General features: G+C 41.3%; 1 protein-coding gene across 1 annotated transcript in view; it reads right to left on the minus strand.

Annotated features, from left to right (window-relative positions):
* Positions 1-23,434, minus strand: part of LOC142383713 (neural-cadherin-like) — a 371,241-nt gene that overhangs the window by 182,962 nt on the left and 164,845 nt on the right. Inside the window, exons 8-12 of the mRNA XM_075469412.1 lie at positions 17,652-17,824; positions 9,772-9,940; positions 3,288-3,458; positions 2,652-2,824; positions 1,121-1,288 (exon numbers count right to left, since the gene is read on the minus strand). Coding sequence (XP_075325527.1) covers positions 1,121-1,288; positions 2,652-2,824; positions 3,288-3,458; positions 9,772-9,940; positions 17,652-17,824 — 854 coding nt within the window. The remainder of the gene's footprint in view (positions 1-1,120; positions 1,289-2,651; positions 2,825-3,287; positions 3,459-9,771; positions 9,941-17,651; positions 17,825-23,434) is intronic.

Raw genomic sequence — 23,434 nt, forward strand, 5'->3', positions numbered from 1 at the left:
GATGCAGGGATGTCAAAAACTGTCATTTTACTTTTATTTCATGTAAATACAAATGTTTTGTTTGCATTTCAATATTATTTTCAAATGAACAATAAAAATGGCTTTGTGTTACTAATCTGTTCCATTCCATATTCATATCACAGTGAAAACAGTGTTTGCGCAGAGCTAATCTATTATTGTAGACCAAAAGGAAATATTAACAAGCAAATCTCATCTCCCCCGAATGTTGTTATTCCCCTAGAAATGGTCTATGTGGTGATTTAACAGCTCTTAACTATGTTCATACTGTAATTTAGGGAATAGGGAAGAAAATAAAGATTTTTCCTTTGAATAATTTGAAATAGCAGTATGCCATTTGCTGCTTAGAGGTAAGATTCATAGATTTCCACATATGCAAGTACAGTCTTGCATGAAGAACAGAGCAAGAAGCTTTCTTTGGCAGGATTACACCACTTCAGGAGAAAAAAAAATTTGATGACATTCAATATGCTGTGTTCTTGTTTGTCAAAATAATGTCACAATATGGCACTAAGTTGATTAATTATAGCTGACAAGGGTTTTTCCTATGAATTATAAGATATGTAATCATGCTTGCATATCTGTACATTTTTCAAATTTGTAGTTAAATCCTTGCTATGTGTGTGCTTCAGTGGTATCACTTTTTAGTGCACATCTAAATATGGAAGCATTCCTTAAGAGTGGGCTTTTCTGTTCATTATTTCTATGTGCCTTATCATATGTCATTATGAATGATTCATCGGCCAGTTCTTGGTTTCTATATATGGAAATTATGTTAATGATGTATTGCTGTTACCTTTGATCATACTTTAAATTGCTGGTCTCTCTCTTTATGAGTGTCTCTGTCTTTAATTTATTCATAAAGAGAAGTTTGAGAGAGAAGTTACCTTCTACTGGTGCATCCTGATCATACTTACACAATTACATACATTAATATCAGAAAGCAGCCCAGTACAACTAAAGTAATATACCTGACAGTTAGGGCTTCCAATTTCATATCATCAATAGCCCTTGCTAATATAATTTTGACTTCATTTCTACTTATAATGTACATACTTTATTTGTAAAATGCTTTAAATAAAATATCCTCAGACCAACATACCACGATGGGTGTGTCTCGGACAGTGTTTTCTGGTATGACCACACTGTAAATGTCTTTTTCCCACTGTGGAGGCTGGTTCTTCACATTGGTGATGGTGACAGCAAGCTCTACTGAGCTGTTCCTGTTTCCTCCGTCTATAGCCACAATTTCCCTGGTGATGTAGGTCCTCTGTGACAAAGAACGACAATAAAATTGAAGAGCAGAAAAGGGAAGGCAGGAATGCTTCATACTGTGCTTTCATTATAAAGACTGAATTCACATCTCACAGGTTTCACCAATCGATCCAGTGTGCACATTCTGTGGAGAAGGACACTGCTTGTAGACTGTATTTGGGCTAAACACTAATACATGTGAAAAGAAGTTGATAAACTGAAGGACATAGCTCACTGTAGAGCAGCAGCAGAGTTTTGCAAACCTTACAAGAGCAATTAACTTTACCCATTGCATTAAGAGGACATGATCAGTCCGCATAACAGTAGTTTTTACATTTTTGTCAGTTACATTAAAGCGTACACATTCAAATCCTGAAAAGGTTTCAGATTCCTAAGTAAAGGCAAAGGCTTTCACAGTCAGAGTCTAAGATCCATATTTCAGGCTTTGTTTTATCTTTGTTTTGTCTTGCACTCAGAAATGAAGACACTGACATTCTCACATTGGCAAAGGCTGAAGTAAATAAGCAGGTAGTGCCTGAAAGTGTATTATAGTGTATGCAGTTGTACTCATTAGTGGAAAAACTTTTTACCTGGATATGTTCTCATAAATCACTTTTATAAAGCAAAACTACAGACAAAAGTGCAGAGTGTTAGAGTGGGATACAAGGTGCTGAAGACAAAAATCATTCAATTCCCTTGGCATGGGAAGATGGTGAGCTGTGGAGTCATAAACTAGTTTGCAATGATTACATGACAATTTATTCTATTGCTTGTACATGTTCTCACAGAGAATTAATTTTTTCTTATTTTTGGAAGAAGTATGGTGGCGGTGGAGGAGTTGTTAGTGATGCAAGACTTTAGAAACAATGAAGTAAGAGAAGTAGAGACTCCCCTCTCGGCAAAGAAAAGGCTCCATTGAAGACATAATCACATATTCATACATGCTGCCTGTCTGCACTGGACTCCTGCCCCCATACTGTCAGCAATAAAGTACTAAAATGCAAAAATAGCTGCTTATTTGTCTGTATGCTGAAGACGAAGCAGGCTGTTTAGTGGCAATCTTAGTCATTGCTAGATTTTCACAGGTTTTTGAATAGGACTGTAAGCAACATACAGTATCTTTTACGAACTGTCAAGTATTCTTGTAACCCTAATTAGATTTATGAAAATCCTTTCTTTTGGGATTTTTTCTTCCAAAAAGGATTCATATATTTGTTATGTTGAAAACACAGCATGAGGTCCTAACATGCATTCGGACCTTATGCTGTGTTGTTTATGATTATGATTATAATATGTATGATGGAAGCTTTTCAGTCAAATGGTTGAATATGTGCAGAAAATTGTCAAGTATTATCTATTTAGGCAAAGTAAGTGTGTACCTGTGAGATGGGTTGGTTCACATACACCCAGCCTGTCATAGGGTTGACCCGAAGATACTCTGGCTGTTCACTGGACATTGTGTATGTGATGGCTGCATTAGTGCCAAAGTCGTCGTCATGAGCTGCCACCCGCAAGAAACTCGTTCCAATCATGGTATCCTCACGCAGGAAGTCTGTGGGAGAACAAGTAGCTGTCTGCTTAACACTTCAATGGTTCTATGAGGTCTTCCTGTTTTGTTCTTTTTTTGTTTTCATGAGCGTTCATCAGTACAGATCTGTACAGTGAGAGCATGTATCCAGCATAAACATCTTACAAAAATGCTAAAAACTTAAAGTCATCAAACTATTCTCACTAACAATAGCAACACAAAAATCCAAGAGCAAACCACAAAATGAATTTGCAATTTCTTTTTTTAAATAGATATCTCTGCAACATTGTAATTACGGGATCAGATATTTTGTAACACATTGTTAGCTTATTTGCATCAGTTTTTACTCTCAATAGAATAAACATAATTTCCCCCTGTGTCTTGTATTTAAACCATTTGCATATTTTTCAGTTTGTAATAAAATTAGTCAAGCTCTCTGAGTTGCAGTAATGGTGTACTTTATTTATTTTACACAGCATCGACTTACATTCATAACGGATGTTCTCAAACTTGGGACTGTTGTCGTTCTGGTCCAAGATGAGAATGTTGAGCTGACAGATGCCAATGAGGGGATCGGCTGCCTGGTCGGTGGCAGTCACTGTCACTGCGTACTCCCGTTGGCGTTCACGGTCAAATTTCCTTGCTGTCCCAATTACACCTGGAGAAACCGAGATGATAAAGTTTATCAAACTGGCCACTCCCTCCCACACCAATATTATAACAAGACCAAAGCTCTTTCTCTTCATCAACTATTTTAAAGATTAGTTTCGTCATGATAGTTGCAATATATCTTGCCACATGAAGAAGTGTGTTTTTTTTTTGTTTTTTTTAAGGCAATACATCCAAACCTGTAATTTGATTGCACACGTCCTTTGATAAAGTCTAAAAGTTTACTTTTGGACATCTCCAACATCTTCATAAATGATGAAATATGTAACTGAAAATAGGTAAACTTGGGCCAAATTCTGAAGCAGTTTGTGCTGTGCAAACGCCAGCAAGTCTTTATTTGTTCAGTATTTGCTTTACACTAGGTTGAAGACTTTATATTAAAATCCTTTATTACAGTGACAAAGATAAAGTAACTAGTAATCTTATTCTCACTTTCTAATTAATTTACATCATCTTAGCTTTATTTCAACATATGGAGCATCGCGTTAGTTCTGGCAGACCACGTAGTCAACGCGCCCTTTGCCTATTGGCTGACGCCGACCCAACCCTTATGGCCAGCTGGCTCAATGGGTAATCAGCTGCTGCTCGCAATTGGATGCTGGCATTTGGGGCACTTCATTTAAACTTGGTTTGCTGTCACTGCTTTTTTTTTTTTTGCTCTCTGCTTGCAGCCTTCCACAGCAGCTCCCCAAGTAGGGTCAAAAAGTTTTGCTTCTGCTTACAAGACGTAGCTCCGATTAGCATACGCGCCGATGCAAGTATTATTATTGTTAATGATGGCAAAACGAGGCTTCATGAACCAATGAGGCTTTCCAGCCCAAAGGTTCGCCAAAAGGTTCATTACCCGAAGCCTCATTGAAACGGTCTCTCTCGTGACACCTGCTGTGCAAAAGGAATATATGACAGACTAAATTAACTCTGAGTTAGAGCATCCTGCAATATAAAATAAACAATTGTTGTCACTGTGTCTCAATGAAAATAAATGTGTGAAAACTGCATATATGGAAGTATTATTGAGTGCTATGGTGTTGATCACTCAAATGAAATATATCAATGATGTACACTGACTACAGTGCTTGGGAGTATGAAAGTGCTTATGGGACCGGGAGTCAGGAATAAACTGTAACAGAGCAGTATGGGCAACAAGACAAATATAAGTTATTGGTTTTTATTTATAAAAATGTGTGTCAATAACGTTGCGGTTTAATTTGCCCAGAAGAAAAAAGAGCGACAACAACTAGGCCTACCGATACCTATGTTCTTCTCTCGAAAAAACACACCTGCACCGCGGGCTTTAGAAGAAAAAAAACGCTACAGAGCGGAGTCAGGATGCAGCGGCTCAGTCAGAAGAGCAGTGAAATACACGTGAGTCACTATTTGTCCTACAGTACTTTGTATTTTTTTTCATAATCATTTCTCATTTTCTCCCGTTCTAATCCAATGACTCGGGTCGCGGTGGGACGGTGCTGATCTCCGCAATTTGAAGCCTTCAGTTCGTATTGATGATTAAAATTAATATTTTACAGTACAGTAGTTATTTGTTAAAAAAATATATATATATACTCTACCTCTCACAAATACCAAACGCCAACTCAAAACCCTCGAAGTGCCGCAAGGTTCAAACCCTTTTTATGCGATAGTGACGCTCAAAATGAATCAGTGACGTGTACACTGAATCCGAGGCCTCGTTTGTCATCAGTCACGTGATTTTTATGGAAACGATACAAGCCTCGAACCAACGATTCATCTGGCTCGCCCCTTTTTGCTCGACACATGCTCCGAGGGCTCGCTTCAAACGCCACATCACTAATTATTGTGCCGATTTCAGACCAGAGCGTGGCGTGGCGGCAGCGAAACGACGTCAGTCTTACGCCGGTTATCAGGCGGTGTGTTCTACTTGGCTTTTCACACCTGACAGTCCGCGGCCGCGGTAGTTCTGCTCCAGCCCTGTCTGCATTCCCCATTCATTTCAACGGGACACCGCCGGCCGCCGCCGGCCGCTGCCGTCCAAATTACGCTCGAGTTCTATTTTCCAAAAGCAGCGCGGGACGGAGGCGTCTCCGCGCCGCTACCGCCCGACTACCGCCGCGTCGGTGTGCAAGGACAGATCTGTTTCCATGTATTTTCACCTCCGCCGGTGAAAATCGCTTCCGTTCCGCCACGCTTTGCCACCCTGGTCTGAAATAGGCCTAGTAGGCCGCGGCGGGCTCCTGTACGTGGCAGGGCAGCCGCGGTAAGACACGCGGCTATCTTGCACCGATTTCACATGATTTTGCGTGACTGTAGCTGTGTGGCGCGGGTCTTATGCCGGCACATTTGGATTACAAACCATCCTCCCGATTGGTCCGTTTGGATCCTCGCGGTGATGCTTCTAAAGCCGATTTCAGACCAGGGCGGCAAAGCGTGGCGGAACGGAAGCGATTTTCACCGGCGGAGGTGAAAATACATGGAAACAGATCTGTCTTTGCACACCGACGCGGCGGTAGTCGGGCGGTAGCGGCGCGGAGACGCCTCCGTCCTGCGCTGCTTTTGGAAAATAGAACTCGAGCGGAATTTGGACGGCAGCGGCCGGCGGTGTCTCGTTGAAATGAATGGGGAAATTAAACCAGCTATGTATTCATGTCTTCGAACTTTTTATTGAAACGGTGATGACCACCCACCGGTTTTAAGGAGCGCTGCTGCTCTTCTTCTGTCGAAGTAAACACGCTGAAATGAAGTTATCAACAATAATAAACCAATAATGTAAAACTTCACTGCGGAGTTATAAAATAGTCAACTCGGAGAGGCAAAGACAAAACTTATCCATTTTGCTGAACAAGTCTCTGGTGATAACTGTCGGCGTTTTCAACAGTGGCCAGATAGCTTCTGTCTCAGAGACACCTCCCCCAACCCCCTCTTAGAAAACAACAACGAGCAACTTGTAGGCCTAAAGCTACTATTATTATTATTGTTTTTATTTTATTATTATTGTTGTTATTGTTATTGCATCTATATGCGCAGTTAAATACATAGTCTGTGGGATTTGGAGACAGGGCTGGAGCGGAACTACCGCGACCGCGGACTGTCCGGTGTGAAAAGCCAAGTTGAACACACCGCCTGATAACCGGCGTAACGGTGCGTTCACACCAAACGCGATGCGAATATTCGCACCGCCTTCATCGCGCGATCGTTGCCGCAGGTGTAAATTAAATTCCATCGCCTCAAACGCCTCTTTCGCGCGAGTAAAAAAACGAGTGAATAGCTCAAGGGGCTCTCCATGGCTAATCGCGTCCTTGTACCTGCTGTGGCAGTCCGAGATTCGTCTGAAACGCACACACCGTCGTGTCTGGATCAGTGACATCATCCGGTGGTGCATTCAGCTCGGATAATTTCATCGCCTTCTCCAGGAGTTGCGTCTGGATGACGGCCGCCTCCAGCGCACCCCAGGCCCACCAGGACCCAGCCCGACGACCCGCTTGGGAGGACCGGCGCCTGCAGCCGGCGTCCCGCCGAGAGATCACGGCACCGATCCTCCCGTGGCGGCCGCTTCCAGCGGTGTTTCGGGCTCGCCGGGACCCAGTTTGGTGGCCTGCTCGGATCAGTGCCGTGATCTCTCGGCGGGACGCCGGCTGCAGGCGCTCCGCAGCTGGGCCGAGAGATCGCGGCGCCGGTCCTCCATGAGTTCCGTCTGGATGACGGCCGCCTCCAGCGGCACCCCAGGCCCACCAGGACCCAGCCCGACGACCCGCTCGGGAGGACCGGCGCCGCGATCTCTCGGCAGGACACCATGCCACAGGCGCCCCGCAGCTGAAACGGAGCCGCGGCCCAGCTGCGGAGCGCCTGCAGCCGGCGTCCCGCCGAGAGATCACGGCACCGATCCTCCCGGCGGCCGCTTCCAGCGGTGTTTCGGGCTCGCCGGGACCCAGTTTGGTGGCCTGCTAGGGAGGATCGGTACCGTGATCTCTCGGCGGGACGCCGGCTGCAGGCGCTCCGCAGCTGGGCCGCGGCTCCGTTTCAGCTGCGGGGCGCCTGTGGTTGGTGTCCTGCCGAGAGATCGCGGCGCCGGTCCTCCCGAGCGGGTCGTCGGGCTGGGTCCTGGTGGGCCTGGGGTGCCGCTGGAGGCGGCCGTCATCCAGACGAAACTCCTGGAGAAGGCGGTGATTTAATTTTTTATTTTATTTTGTCAGGGACCATGTGCAAAGTACATTAATTACAAAGTAAAGAGATGACCTGCACCAGATTGTAGCTTAGAAGCTAATTTCCATCTGCATGTCACAGACAGCGCCTGTCCATCTGCCTCCACGTCACTGTCGTCCAGAATCTCAACGCTGATAGGCTGTCTGGCGCGAATATTTCGCCAAAGTTGGATTTTTTGAACTCGCGCGAATCGCATATTTTCACTCGCGCGGCGGCCGCCTCACCGCTCCTCACCGCGCCTCACCGCGCCGCCCCACCGCGCCTCATCGCGCCGTCGGCTCGAATCCGCGTCTAATCGCGTCCTTGCATTGACTTTGTATGTAATCGCGTCGCCCGACCGCGTCTGGTGTGAACGCACCGTAAGACTGCCGTCGTTTCGCTGCCGCCACGCCACGCTCTGGTCTGAAATCGGCCTAAGGTGCAACAGGTACTACACACGGCTGTGGTATGTATGCATTACAGTCTGATGGGTGCGGCGCACCTGTCGTGTCGGGATGTGGAGTGTTTGTGCCTATGGGGTACCTCATGTCACGGTAGCCACAAGATAACTTTGCAAGCCAGTTCGGTAACAGTTAGCTGGCGCTACCTAACTGGAAACGTTGAACTAGCTAGCTACTGGCTAGCCTTTGACATCTTGAACTGAACCAATTGAAGTGTGGCATTTCATACCATTGTTGTTCTATGAACCGTTCTTAAAAAGTCTGTTAGTTTGCGTTGGCTAGTATACTAGTGGTGGCTAAGGCTAGCAGAACTGTGTTTGGAACCATACAGAGGAGTTCAGCTCTTAAACTCATCAAAATCACCTGCATTCAAATATGTCAGAGAACAGACTCTCAGGTTCAGCAATTCTCAGTATTGAGTCTAAACGTGCAAAAATTTAGATTTGGATGAACTGTTAGGAGATTTGCTGCACAGCAATCGTTGCATACAGCTTCTGTAATTTGATTCTGTATAGCAATCAGTTGATATACATGTTTTGTATTGTTATTGGTAATGGAGCCTGTACTTGGCTGACTGAACTACCTTTGAATATTTATTCAACTGGTAAATGAGCTCTGGGAATTATAAATTTTTAAACGGTGGATACATTTTTAGGTGGCTCGGTTTTAATAAAAAATTAATTAAAAAAAAAAAAAAAAGATATTGTGCAGCTGTGCCTCTGTTTAAATAAAACAAGAGCCACTGGTAGGGCTTAACTTGCATGAAAGATACTGATTAAGATCGAAAATAATTTGGGATGAAGTCAAATCATTAAAACCGCTTCCGGAATTGATGGCATGAACAGCAATGACAGAGGTCATTTGTGTTATGCTTTATGGCTTGTTTAATTGTGTGGATAAAAAAAAAAAAATGCAAGCTCACGGTGATTTTAACTTCCTAGGTGGGTCAGGTGAAGTGTGTTAAAGCTCTGCTTTGCTTGGATGTTGCTCTGCTTGGTTTGGATGTTGCTCTGCTTTGCTTGGATGTTGCTCTGCTTTGCTTGGATCTCGTTTGCTGTTCTTGGATCGGATCTTGTTCTGCTTTGCTTGGATCTTGCTCTGCTTTGCCCTGCTGCAAAGCGCTGTCGCTGCTGTGGAGACTGACCATATTTTTTATGGTGTACCTAAGTGATTGAGGTCAATGCTTGCCCCAATAAAATTGGTAGCTAATAATTCGTCGGGGGGTAGGATACCCTGGTTCCAACTAATCAATTGGCTGGTCTGCGTTCCGGTATGGTCAGTTGGGGGGTTGTAGGACACCCTGGTCCAACAATCCAATTGGCTGGCTGCGTTCCGGTATGGTCAGTTGGGGGGTTTGTTGCCTTTACAGCAAATGGAAGGCACTCCACCTGAGGATGCTGCTGTTCCCTGTCTGGCTTCCATGGAGCTCATGGAAAAGTTGGGAACTTCCTCCGAACAGAGCCATACCGCCAAACACAATTGTATGCATTCAGAATAAGCTTCTGAAATTCATCTCTGTTTCTCGTCTCGTTTTGACGAGAGTGGTTCTGACAGAAATACCTTTAGACTTGCTGGCACTCAGCTAAGCTAATTCTATTGCATCAAACATGACGGACACTCATGGGACTCTCCTATGTGTAGTCTTCTGTATATGTACATTATGGCAAGTTTCTTGTGTTTCAGTACCGGTGTCTGGGTGGATACTGAATGCAGGAACAGTGGAGTCTTTGTGCATGAAGCCATATGTGACCCTTCCGTTAGAGCCCTCGTCTGCATCCACAGCATGAACCTGCAAAACGAATGTTCCCGCTGGCTGGTTCTCCAGCACTGATGTGCTCTCCCGGTACTGCTGACACTGAGGAGTGGCAGAGAGGAAAGATGGAAAGAGTAAACCATTGCAGTGAAAGTCTGGAAAACATAGATCAATACTCCATTTTATCAAAACAGTAAGCAGAAGTGTGTGGGAGGCAGAGTGTTATTTACGTCGAAAGGGCAGATTTAAGATTACTTTAAGCATTTTTTGCTGATGGGAGGAAAATAAGTAAAATGGAAAAATGAGCAAATGCATGAAGAAAGTGGAAGGCCTAAAGCTTGAACTATTTTTATTTATGTTCTACTTTTTCTACAAACTTCTTTTGAATGGTGGTAGTGGTTTGGAGTCTATCCGCACACCTAACGGTTAAATGATATTCCACTGCTGCTTGGTGATGTGCTCACTGTGTGCTCTGTACTTTGGTATGTAGTGTATGTGTTTAGTACTTAGAGTACCAGAAAATGTGGTTCTTAAGAGGTTCAAGATCTTTTGTTCCAGCGTCAACACAGCAACATGCACATGCAGAGTTGTTACATTATGGATTGTTACATTTGCTCCATCATGTAAAAGAACAACTGTAACTGCAGCTGCAGTCAAAGCTATGAGAGAGGTCTGTCTCAGGGCCCATTCCAGATAGTACCTTTTTTCTGGCTTGCAGCATTGCCCACACATGAGGAACTGCTGCCTATTGTCGTTGCCAAAAAAGCACTGTTATTTTTCTTTTCTTCCTTTCTATAACAACAATTGTTTATTTTGTACTTTTTATTTGTCACTGTACTATTCCTCCATACGTTTTTCACAGAGTTGCAGGGTAGCTGGCGCCTATCCCAGCTGCCATTGGGTGAAAAGCTATGGCAGTCCATTACAGGGCCAACACCGAGAAAACAACATCCATGATGACGTCAGCGCCTCTCTGAAACGTACAGTGATTTGAAAATAAGACTCTGTGTGTTCGGAGAGGTCGCACAAAGAAAGCTGCAGCACTCCAGAGAAACATAAAAAGATCCTAGAAACAGTGATTTTTTTTTTTTTTTTTTTTTTTTTTTTTTTTTTTTTCCCCCCAATGTGGCCACAATGTGGGAACAATTATTTTTTTTTTTTAATTGGTAAAGAAAAGCATTATGTGTGCATCAGTCCTTGGATACTATGATCCAATTAAACTATTCCTACAGTTATTCTGTTACAAACTATTTTTCAAGATAAGTTTTCGAGTTTTCTAAAATGCACCAAATATGTGAATCTGGAATTTGTTTGAACCTTTGTTTTACACACAAATACAAAGAAAATGACTTTCAGTGTTTTCACAGGACACTTATAGTCAACAGCAAAATTCTAAATCCCCCATTGCACGGGGAATCCTGCACTGTCATGGCAGAGTACCTTTGTAAATTCTAAATTTCTCTTATTTGGAAAAATTTGAATAAATCTGCAATTAGATTTCAGCAACACACTCAAAAAAATGCTGGGAGAGGAAAAGAAATACAAAAAGTTTATAAAATTTACAGGTAGTGTTGGGATTGAAGTATATCCATCATAGCCTTAGTCTTTCCAAACAGCTATGGGTCATCATGACTCACTACTTTGTCATACTTTGCCTGCAGGTTTGCGTGTTGGAGTTGGTTAGTTTGTTTGGTAAAATATCCAACTCTGGTGAGGTGAACTTCAATTCACAAAAATTATTTAAAGTTAAGAAAAAATTGACACGATTTTGCTGGCTTTCTGCAGGGAAAAATATTACTCTGTGAAATGACTTATGCAGCAGTGGAGGTTAAATGGTGCGATTAAAAAACGAAAGAGATGGAGCCGAGATAACACGACGGACAAACGAAAAACCAAAACAGTGTATCTTTCCATTATTTCATTCTGCTTTCTTCTTCTTCTCTCTTGTTTCCCTCCTATTTCTTTTGGAGGTGGGGCATGACGTGGATTTAGGCTTAACTTTCTGCCAATAATAAGCCTGAAAAATGTTATGGCGTTTGCCTGGGTGTATAAAGCAGAACTTTTAATTCTAGTATTAAGAGTTTCGATAAAACAAAGAAAACTCAATTCCTTTAGTCGTAACACACAGACGCTTTTCAGAGGGCTCTGAATAAACCACACCTTATTAAGGTGCAAAATAAAGACAACATTAAATAAACAACATACTCTGAACTAAAATAACGTGGACTACTGGTGTGAATCTTGAATCTCACTCAAATTCAGATGTATATCTGTAAAGTTACATATACGAGTAAAGAACCAAACAATGTTATCTTCCTGTGTTTAACAATGGAGAACAAAAGAAACAACAGGGACCATCAGTTAACAGTTGAGTTACTTCATATAAAGGTCTAATTATTTAATCACAACTAGTTTTAACTACTCGGTGCTACAGACCACTTGTTGGCAATGTGGCTCCATAGAAAAGTTAGTAATTTTCCTAAATATTTATTTCTTAGTTATTATGCTACGTACGATCTTGAAAAAGGTATCAAAATGCAGCTTGAGATATCACAAAAAAAACTTTAAAGAATCTGTGCAAAGGTATAAAACACATTTAACATGTTTTAATAATCCAGCTAAGAATGAATCATAAGAAAATAGTTGGTAGAGGTGTGAGGTCTGTTTCTTGTCTTGTTAGATAAAAGGGAAAGACATGTCCAAGCATTCTTTGATTTACATAACCAGATAAGGGGAGAAACATTTGGTCTGAGGATCCTCACCCTACCTTCACAAGAAAGTGTTGATGCTTGATGCTTCAAATCATTTTCAAAGGACCAAGGTTATTGTAAATAAAGGTAATGTCTGTCTCTTCCTGGTTTGGATGACCCACGTCTGTGTCTTTGAGTCGGCATTCCCACAAAGGAATGTTAATGGGGCCTCCCAAAGATTAAGTTCCACGGTGATCCACACTAGAGTTCACTACAATATGTACGTAATGATATCCAGGGGAGTCAGCAGCTACACCCACAAATTAAAAGAGAAAACATAGAAATGCAGCTCAGTTCTCAGAACACAAGTTTATCTCAGATGGACAGAAAGACAGTGACCAAGAGTTACAAGGTCAAATGAGTCCATGTTTCAACTTCTTTTGGTGAAAACAGATTTTGGCTTTTATATTCCAAAGATTATAAAGGCCTCCCAGGCTATTTATCAGTGAATAGTGCAATCTAAAAAAATCTAATAATAATAATAATTATAATGATAATAATAAAGATCAAATAAAATGAAATAAGATAGTCCAGATAGACTCAATACTAAACAAGTTCAGCTCCTCAGACAGAGAATCATATACCTCCCCCACTCTGAAGGCCTTTCCAAATGTCCTCGCTGTTAGAGCCTCTGTAAAATGACTATCTTGTTCTTTCATTGTCTTTTAGCAGTTTTGACTGTTTTCCTCAAGTCATACTGTGCTTTTGTTTATTCACTGGAGTGACCAGAGTGGAAGGCTGCTGTCCGTGCTCTGAGCATCGAGCGAACCGCTCCGTTAACCCACGCTCAGTCTCATTCTGCATGGCTTACAACAGCGGGACTTTACAGACACAGAGTGTGTGTGCTTGACTGGCCTGCCTGCAGTCCAGATTTGTTTCCTGTTGAACATATATATTGTGCATCATGATGATGCGAATGGGACAATGATAATCACAGTGTGACCACAGTGTGAATCACAGTGAGTGTTGCGCACATGAAATCTTGTGTGCAGTCTGGACACAGGTTCCTTTTGCTACTATGCAATATATTGTATTCTTAGTTACCAAACTGTTTGAAATTGTAACTAAAAGTAGGGCTAATAAAACACAAATCTTCAAGTCTCTGTAATAGAATGTTGCAATCAACTGTATCTAATGCTGTACTGAGATCCAACAGGACAAGCACAGACACAAATCCGCTATGTGATGTGCACACCTGCATGTAAACATGCTGGCAATAAAGTCTGATTAATAATGAATAATCATAATGAAATAGTGGTGTAATCACATTTGTGTTTTATTAGCCATACTTTGCCCTCCTAATTGCCCTTATATAAATAAATAAATACATTTTTTTTCTGATTCTGATATTAAACAGATTTCTAAGTCTGCCTTCTTTGGATCTTTCTGATCCAAAGTACTTTGGATCGCCTTGTTGCTGAAAAGTGCTATATAAATAAATTTCACTTCACTTCACTTCTTTCACCTTCGTAATATCACCAAAATTAGGAACATAGTCTCAGAGTGATGCAGAAAAAACCTGTCCATGCATTTGTTACTTCAAGATTGGACTACTCTACTTCTTTATTATTGGGCCGTCCCACATATTCTCTGAAAAGCCTTCAGTTGATCCAAAATGCTGCAGCCAGAGTTCTGATGAGATCTAACAGGAGAGATCATATTTCTCCAGTTTTAGCTTCTCTTCTTTGGCTCCCTGTTAAATTCAGGGATATAATTTTAAAATCTGCTCCCCATATACAAAGATCCCATAGTGCAATATTTAACAGAGCACTTTGTTCTCAGTCTCCAGGTTTACTTGTGGTTTCTAGAGTTTCTAAAAGTAGAATGAGAGGCAGAGCCTTCAGTCATCAGGCCCCTTTCTTGTGGAACCAGCTGCCAGTATACAGCTGGGAAGCAGACACCCTCTATCTTTAAGGTTAGGCTTAACACTTTCCTTTTTGATAAAGCTTACAGTTAGAGAGGGCTCTGTTGACCCTGACACATCCCGTAGGTATGCTGCTTTAGGCCTAGGCTGCTGCGTGACCTCCCATGATGCACCTCACCTCACTTTGCTCTCTTTACTCTCCATGTAAATAACGAATTATCGCTGTCATTAACTTGTATTTTTCTTTCTCAGCAGGTATCCTTGGTCTGACGTTATGGAGCTCGTTGTTCCCTCTTTCCTGTCCTCTCGAACCCCAGCTGGTTGAGGCGGATGGCCACCCTTCCTGAGTCTGGTTCTGACAGAGGTTTTATTCCTGTTAAAAAGGTTTTTATTTCATTCCACATTTGCCTTGTGCATGTTTAGTATGGGGGATTGGATCAATCTGTTGGTTTCCTTAGCAAGGCAACTTTTTTTTAATTGGCATATGTATATACATACAGCTAATCCATTGAGCTCCCAAATCAAACTACAGAGCAGTGTGACATTTATCAATAATAAATGTAGGTTTCAATTTGTATCAGTCCATTTTTACATCCCTAACGAATTTAGATTTATTCGGTGCTTTTAGTTTGTGGTGTGATGCAAGGTAGCTGTACCATGTTTTAGTTCCCAAAGATTTTTATCATTCACTGAATCATTAAGGGTCCTATATAAAGAGACTTATTATCCTCATTTCAACACTGCCAATGTTTAAGTTGCTCTCCCTTAATGTGTACATTTTTTCTTTATCCTTAGTTCTTCTGCATAAACTTTTTTTTACTTAACCAACTGGAGTATTAATGTGCCACAGACATGGAAGAGGAGAGGCAGTCCTCCCATACTGCTGCTAATGCCTTTGTGTGACACTACCTTCCTGTTCCTTCAGTTTTCCATGCTTTTGCAACAATTGCTTCATATTTCCCAAAGATTAAGAGGGAAGTTGTTGGATTTGTGCATGTTTTGGAAGGATGCTGGCATGAAATCAACCCAAATGATCAAATAGAGTGCTGCTATGTGTTACAAACGGCTAGTCAGTGAGAAAAAAAATCATTAACAGCTTAGGACGAGCAGATGAACACAAACAAAAACAAGTCTATACACAAGGAGGTGCCATGGGCAGTTGTGGAATTGCTCAAGCTAACATGCAGATAACTCACTTGAATGAAAGTATTTAAATGATACCATACATTCTATGTTGAGCGATGATAATGAGAAAATAACTGAAAATATATCTCCTCCTGTATCAATTCGGCAGATTGAATCTGGTCTTCTCAATAAGCACTGGTCCTTTACATAAATTAAGAGGAGACCAGTGAGGTCAGGATGGTGGAGTAGGAACACCTTGGATGGTCCAGTAGGGGAGGAGGATGTGGGGGCATGAACATCTGTGCTCATTTACTTGCCTGCTGCCACCATGGTTCCATAAGCAGCGTCAAATGGCTGAATGAATGAACAGAAATTAGGATAAGATATTTGCTTACTGAAAACTAAATGCTGAGTCCAGCTGTTGACAGAGGTGCTGCTGTCTTTACCGTGCCAGTCCTTTACCCCGCATTATAAACAGTAAAGTCCAGGGTCATTTTTTCAACTAGAAATATAGAATGAAAGTAAACAAAACCTATGAAGGCAGTTCATATGACTTTTGAAAGCTTAATTTTCTCCTTGTGTATTTCTGAAAGCATCATATGTGATTCTGGTTTTGGGTATTTAAACATCAGATCCTCCACACCCAGGTGATTAATATCAGACTTATCAAGTATCTTTTAAGGTCACATCAGCGAGCCACAGGCCTACCCTCTTTATCGTAAGCTGCCTGTTCATTTTCTATATGGTTTCAGCAAGCAGTATTGAGGGGGATTCTTAGCCCAAAGCTTTGAAGCTTACTTCACCATGGCTAACAGCCCACAGGCCTCGGCCCCCGCAATGCTCCACCAGTTCCTGGGATTTGTTGAGTTCCTCTCAAGAGCCTACTCCATGAGACTTAAGGCTAATGATAAATGTGATCATTGCCCATGTATCTGTAGTCTTACTGCCACTGAGAAATTCTTAAGATATCTCAAGATATCTATACAGTCTGTATCTGCATCTCTCTGCATGTCTCTTCCTTTCTGTCTTGGTCTACTGATATTGCCTTGAGTTCCAGAGAGCCTGCAGTATGCTCTATGATTTGACATCAAAACAAGATAAAAGGGCCTTTCTGCTTCAGTGTTCTGCTACCGGGGACAGAGGAAACATCAACTATCATACGATGTCTTCACTAAGAATCAACACTCAGCATCTCTTTACTTTTAAGCCCCAGAATTTTCTTTTTACTCTTCTGCTTGGGTGTACCTTCGGAGAGGAAGATCGGTTCTCTTTCACTCTCTATTCCTTATTAATAAATTTGTTGTGTTCCTGTAGGTCTCTTCTCTTTATCACTGCCATTTTCCCATCTCCAGCCTCTCGGTCATCTTTTAACTCTGCTGCCACTGGCATCTAGACTTTAGACCCATGGCAGTATTTTCAATGATACATATATCATGATAAATAATAATAATAGCGATTATATGTATGGAACACACAAAATCTGGTCGATGAATCCCTCTTCTTTTTTTCTGTCATCTCATTGTCCCTCTGTTTCTCTCTACAAAGACATAAAGCAGAGGGGGAAACACTTTGCTCTCGTGAGAGAGTGGGCAAGCTTTACTCAGCAACCCCTCTACTAATCTTGGCAAGTCATATCTCAGGGGGCAGAAAAGTCACCTAATTTAAAATTGAAACATGGCGAGAAAAAAGCAGGTGGAGACGTAGCTCCTCTAGAGTAGGCCGGTTGGGATTTCTCCCACATCCCTTAAAGCCTTAATTAAAAGACTGAGATGATATAGGAGTGAGATGTGAAAGCAGAGATGAGGGTCAAACTAACTAATCGCTCCTCTGGAGAGGAGAGGTAGGGGCTAATGAATAGAGGAGATATAAAGACAAAGACACAGATACAGAGGAATGATGGAGGAAAGAAAATTTGAAGAGAAAAAAATACGGTCTCAAAAAGGCGTCAAAGAAGAGAAAAACTGCATTGCCACCAGAAGAGCAGGTGCTAATAAAACACCTTTTCGTATCAAAGCAAGTAATGAGCCAGCATAAACAACACTTAATGATGCATGCATGTGACTGCATATCTCACCTTCTCAAAGACAGGCTTGTTGTTGTTCACATCATCCACTCCAACTATGACCTGGGCTGCGGATGTCATTGCCTGAGGTCCACCTGAGGCATTGTCATCAGTGGCAGTTACGTTGAGGACATATTCAACACCTTGAAGGCGAGGTGGTGGGCTGGAGCGCAGCCGGATCAAACCTTCAGCCAAACATAACATTCACAGTGGTTAACACACACTCTGTTGTCGATAATATAACATATGTAAGACTCGCTCCTAGTAGACTTAACCTGACAACATCAATAAAAAATCTTTGAAATTTGTCCATGGGGGTTACATGTTTTTCTCGTCCTACAAATATCAGTTCAGTAGTCCCGTTTAGTTGCCATGGCATCATGATTTGTACTGACATGTATCACAAAATCAAGGGGACACACTTCTGCTGAATAAATGTACTAGACAGAATAAACTGCTCAGGTTACACAGTTTACAGTCCATCAAAGAGCCAAACACTATGACCACTAGCAAAGCAAACAATGGCTATCTTGTAACAAAGCTGCCCTTCAAGGACTGAGGTATATTACATGTTGCATGAGCATGAGCTGACACAAGCAACTTTGACAAAAGCCAAATCAATATGTGCAGTGGGCTGGGTGAGAGCGTCAAGTCTGTGGAGTGGTCCCAATCAGCACTGACCAGTATTAATGGTCTGAGCGGGGGAGGTCCAGCCTGATTGTAAGCAGCCATATTAACCATAGTGTCCATCACAGTGAGTGTTGTCAGGATGGTGGTGATAACATTCCTGTCAGGCCTCCATTCATTTTGGGATGCACAAAAAGTTGGGAAAAACCCATCCAGTTTTGCATTCAAGTATCAAATATAAATGAGCACGCAAAATAATGTATCAATATTTCTTTAACAGATGATATATTGGGAAATTAATGTATGTTTTGATTCTCTATATTTCAATGTATTCTGAACAATATGTCATTCTATATACAAAATTAATTTCTCTGCCTCAAATCCAGAGTTCCAGTTCAACTGGAACTTAAAACTTCCCTTTTTAGTATTTCTAAAACTGTGGTAAATGGTGGGGATAAAGTCAGTTATTCATCATTTTGCAGCAAGTCCTATAGAATGCAATCCATTTTTCAACATTCATCTAAATTATTTAGAAAATAAACAAACATAAACTGAAAATATGTCGATCAAGATAAAACCGAAAGGTGTGCAGAATGATTTTTTAAGAATAAACTCACTAAGACCCTTCTGGATTTGATCACACATACACATTCACACACACGCACACACATACGCAGCTCACAAAATACTTCAACCTCTCTCATCGGTTGGAAAAGGAACAATGCATATGATGAAATAAGGGAAAATAGCTTCTAGTGGACTGTGGCTTTCTGATTTCAGTTGTTAGCTCTGACACATTTATCATTGATTATGACAACACAATATATGAGAGGAACATTGAGTGGTATTCCCTTTTAGCACTGTCATTATAGCATCCCATTCCATCCTTTCTCTTACTGACTTTTTCAGTCTGGTGCATGCACCTCATCTCCATCCCACTCTCTGTTTTGAATGACTCTCCCACTCTGTATGCATCTCATCATTTGGTGCTATGTTTACTTTGTCTGTGTGTTGGCGTAAAAGTGTGTGTGGGCTTAAAGTGTGGACACACTTATTACATCCTCCTTATCTTCAGAGACAGGGGCAGATGCTACTGGTGTCACATGCTCATTTGATTGCTGTTTCACAAGAGACCCTGAAATTGCATTCATATGTACATTTATCACAGACATGCATGTATGTGTACTATTCACTCTTCTATCTCTGTTTTCCAGACCAAGGGAACTGATGAGACAGATTGCAGTCAGAAGATTCATGATTTTTATTTTTCATCCTGTTTTTGTGTATATCTGTGCGTGCAATTTTCTGATAACAGTGACTACACCTGAATGAAACATGAAGACTGAAGACAATAATCAAAAGATTTGTACAAGGTTCTGAATAAATTACAAGTATGATGAAAAAAACAGGAAAATATTCTCTCTGCTTAATGTTACTGTTACAAAATGTTATGATTGTTTAACTGCACTGGCACAGTGTGTCCCTTTTCTGCGTTATTGCACAAGAGATGGAGGGTTGCCATGGAGGGGGTGTCTGCTGCGAGGTGTTTGTCAAAAAATGCTGATTCTGTTGCCCTACTGCTCACAGTTAAGTACGTGTGTGTGTGTGTGTGTGTGTGTGTGTGTGTGTGTGTGTGAGTGAGTGAGTGAGATTGTTGTGAAAAACAATCCCATCTGAACTCATGGATACAAGCATACATGCTTGTTTTTAGGGGGGAAAGATTGAAATAGAGAGCCAAGAAAAGAGCAACACTTACATTTTGTACTGTAGGTGTAAAAGAAGAAATCTCTTTCTGAAGAAAGATGTTTAATGTACATAGTGTCAGACACAAAAAAAGTATTAATATAGCCACATTCATGACAATATAGAAGAGACACTATTCAGCAACTGTTACTGCAGAGCTTTATGTTAAGCATAAAAAGTGCAGCAGTAAGTTGTCATTTTTCATGTCATACTACATCCTGTACTGTGTAAGCAGATAAATTAAAAAGGGGCAATGTTTTGCGAAAGCCTGTACATAATCATTTTGCTTCAAAGCCTAATTTTTCCATCATAGAAATGTGTGTTGCCTGCTGGAGGTGAAGGAAGTCCAGATTCTGCAGTTTGGGGCCAACAACTACATGCATTCAGCTTCACTATTTTTAGTTCTATTGGCTGTATAATAATAATCTTTACCACAAATTCCTTTAACTCACAGTTTAACTCCTCAGAGAAAGATTTACTATTGAACATTTCAGGCATTCATTTGAGACAACTAATAGAAAGTAACACAGTGCCTTGGATTTTGGTTGTATTTTCAGGCCGAAGCCAGCACAAACTGCAAAGCTCACAAAAACTACAAAACAGACCCAGCTAATGTACAAACTTGGAATTGACCTTTGTGATACACAGCACTATGTTAAGTTTAAAGCTTTTTTTCAAGTTTGAGGGTTGAGCCTTGGCGGTAGTTAATTGCAGTTGTACCCAACCCCAAGTCAAGGACGACTCAATATTCACTAAACAGGAAGTCACATTAAATGCATTCTATAATAAGTAACTGCCTCCTCTGTCTGTTGTTTACTGTAAGTTAAAAATGAAAAAAACTATAACCTACATTTTTAAACAATTTTTATAAAATTCCTGGTCACTTGTGAAAGGAGAATCAGACAAGAAATGTATGAAAAGTGGACACTGTGCAAGAAAGGTGTGTACAAAAAACAATAAGTCATACCAGCAGTGTATATGGGGGATGAGCTTTAAATGTTGAACTATGTAAAAGATGCTTTGAATAAGAAAAATCCTGTGATTGTGCCACAACCATCCATACATAAAATATTTATATAAATACATAAAATAAGAAGGCTTTAACCTTAAGTCGTGGAACTCCTTTAAAAAGGATAAGTCTTTATACAAATATTGTCAAGAATATCAATTATGATGTATTCAACTGTATTAATTGTTAATCAAGAATGACTGCAGAATTAAAAGTTTACCATATTCCTACATTGTTTAGTCACAGCCCAAAAAAACAATCACAGCAACAGGTCATCGGCAAAGGACGGTTTGGGCTGAATTAGCTTTCGAGCACATCCCACAGGTAGGGGTTGCAAAAAGAAAAGAAAAGAAAAAATAGGAGGCTAAAATTAGACTAAAATTAGAACCATTATTTGCCACAAAAGCAGCATCCAACTGGGTTTGATAAAAAATGTAAAAAAAAAATAACAAAGTACCTTTCCATTTAAACAGAAATTCTTTCAAAACTATAATCAAGGGTTCCAATTATCTGACAAGGGATGACATTCATACATGCGCTGGTAAGTGCCAGCAGAAGTCACGGAAATTAATGAAATCCATCCTTTTTGAGCCCAAATGTTCAGGCAATTCATTAACTAGCTTACAATGTATTTGAAAAGTGAACACAGTGACAATTTTCATTTGACTTCTACCGCATTCACTAGAAGTATCTCACAGTTAGCCTTGGTGTCTGAGATATTTAAATAATCCTGCAAAAATGCATTCAGTGGGTCAAATTAAAAGAACATTAAAGGGGAAGTTTGTTTTTTTTAAACCTGGACCTTATTTCTGGCATAAAATACGTTCATCTACTCACCGATAACAGTTTGGTGAAAGTTGGCGTCCTTCGGGAGATATATTTAGATCACTCGAGATCGGCGTATATCCATATAACGGGAGAGAACAGGGCATAGACAATACAGGGCAATGAAAATACAGGGCATTTACAATACGTGCGCCGCTGCAGCACAGCTCACTCACTCCGGTAAGGACGTCCAACGTCCAAGTCATCATCCAAGTCGTCAAAATCTGATAAATATCCTGCCTTGTTGCACCAAACTAGCAGTAGCATAAAGACAGATAATGCCCTATTTAGAGGCTTTATTGTCTGTGCCCTGTTCTCTCCCGTTATATGGATATACACGGATCTCAAGGGATCTAAATATCTTCCGAAGGATGCCTACTTTCACCAAACTGTTATCGGTGAGTAGATGAACGTTTTGTATGCCAGAAATAAGGTCCAGGTTTAAGAAAACCGAACATTCCCTTTAACATGACCAGCAGTTACAACACAAGAGGACATGTCATTTCTCAAAATCTGAGTAAAGCAGGGGGTCACGTGATGCACCGACGAGGATAGACGCACCTCTGTCGGTCACCTCACTGGAGGTAACTAAAACAATTTTTCTCGGTTTATCCGTTGCTAAAACTAGGTTTAAACAATTGCTAAACCTACACAGACATTGAAAATGTCGCTGGAAAACCTTTTCACCAAGCCCAAGAAGAGAGATACTAGGAAAAAGAACAAGGTGGCGGCTAACGAGGCGCTAGCTAACGAAGCGCTAACTAACCCAGACGACGACACAGAGCCAGAGCTGGAGGAGCCAGAATGCAGTGTCGAGCCCCAGAAAGAGCCCGCCAGCCCTACTAGTGACAGCGCAGATGTTCGACAGTTGACGAGTAACATCAACGAGATGCTGGACACCAAACTCGCTGGCATCCTGAAACCAGAGATGTCAGAAAAGCTGAGGCTTCACGACTACACGGATAGACAGAGGATTCTACGTGCAGCAAGAAACAAGGGCAGAGTCACGTGGATGGTCAAGCAGTGTCCTTTTTCCAGGACTTTTCTGCGGATGTTGTGAAACGACGGAAAGAATCCACAGATGCGCGCAGAAGGCTTCGGGAAGCGGGGATAAAATACGCTTTTGTGTATCCAGCTGTCATTAAGGTTCTCCCTCAAAATGGGAAACCGATCCCTCTTTCCACAACGGAGGAAATCAACGACTACGTGAAGACACAGTGACTGTAACAATCCACCTGTAATCAGGTAAACTGTATCTACCTCAAATACAACTTCTTAGGGAAAATACTTGCACAGTGGACAGTGGGTACTACATAACATTAGGATAGTTTCTGTTCATCTTAAAAGTACCGTCATCACACTTGTACATGTGTATTTCTTAGTAGTAAACAGTAAATTCCGCATAATTTTTACCTAATCGTTGACATGCTGGCATTATGATTAGGACATAATCCAGATGGGGAGACCTGACGCAAATTTTCTACATTTTTTTTTTCTCTCACCTCCCTTAGCTATAGGGAATTGCTATAGTATGACAGGGTTTTTGTTTTTTTCTTTTTATTGGCTCTGTTTCAGCCACGTTTGGTAGGTC

The sequence above is a fragment of the Odontesthes bonariensis genome, chromosome 1, assembly GCF_027942865.1.
Source record: "Odontesthes bonariensis isolate fOdoBon6 chromosome 1, fOdoBon6.hap1, whole genome shotgun sequence".
Taxonomy (NCBI): domain Eukaryota; kingdom Metazoa; phylum Chordata; class Actinopteri; order Atheriniformes; family Atherinopsidae; genus Odontesthes; species Odontesthes bonariensis.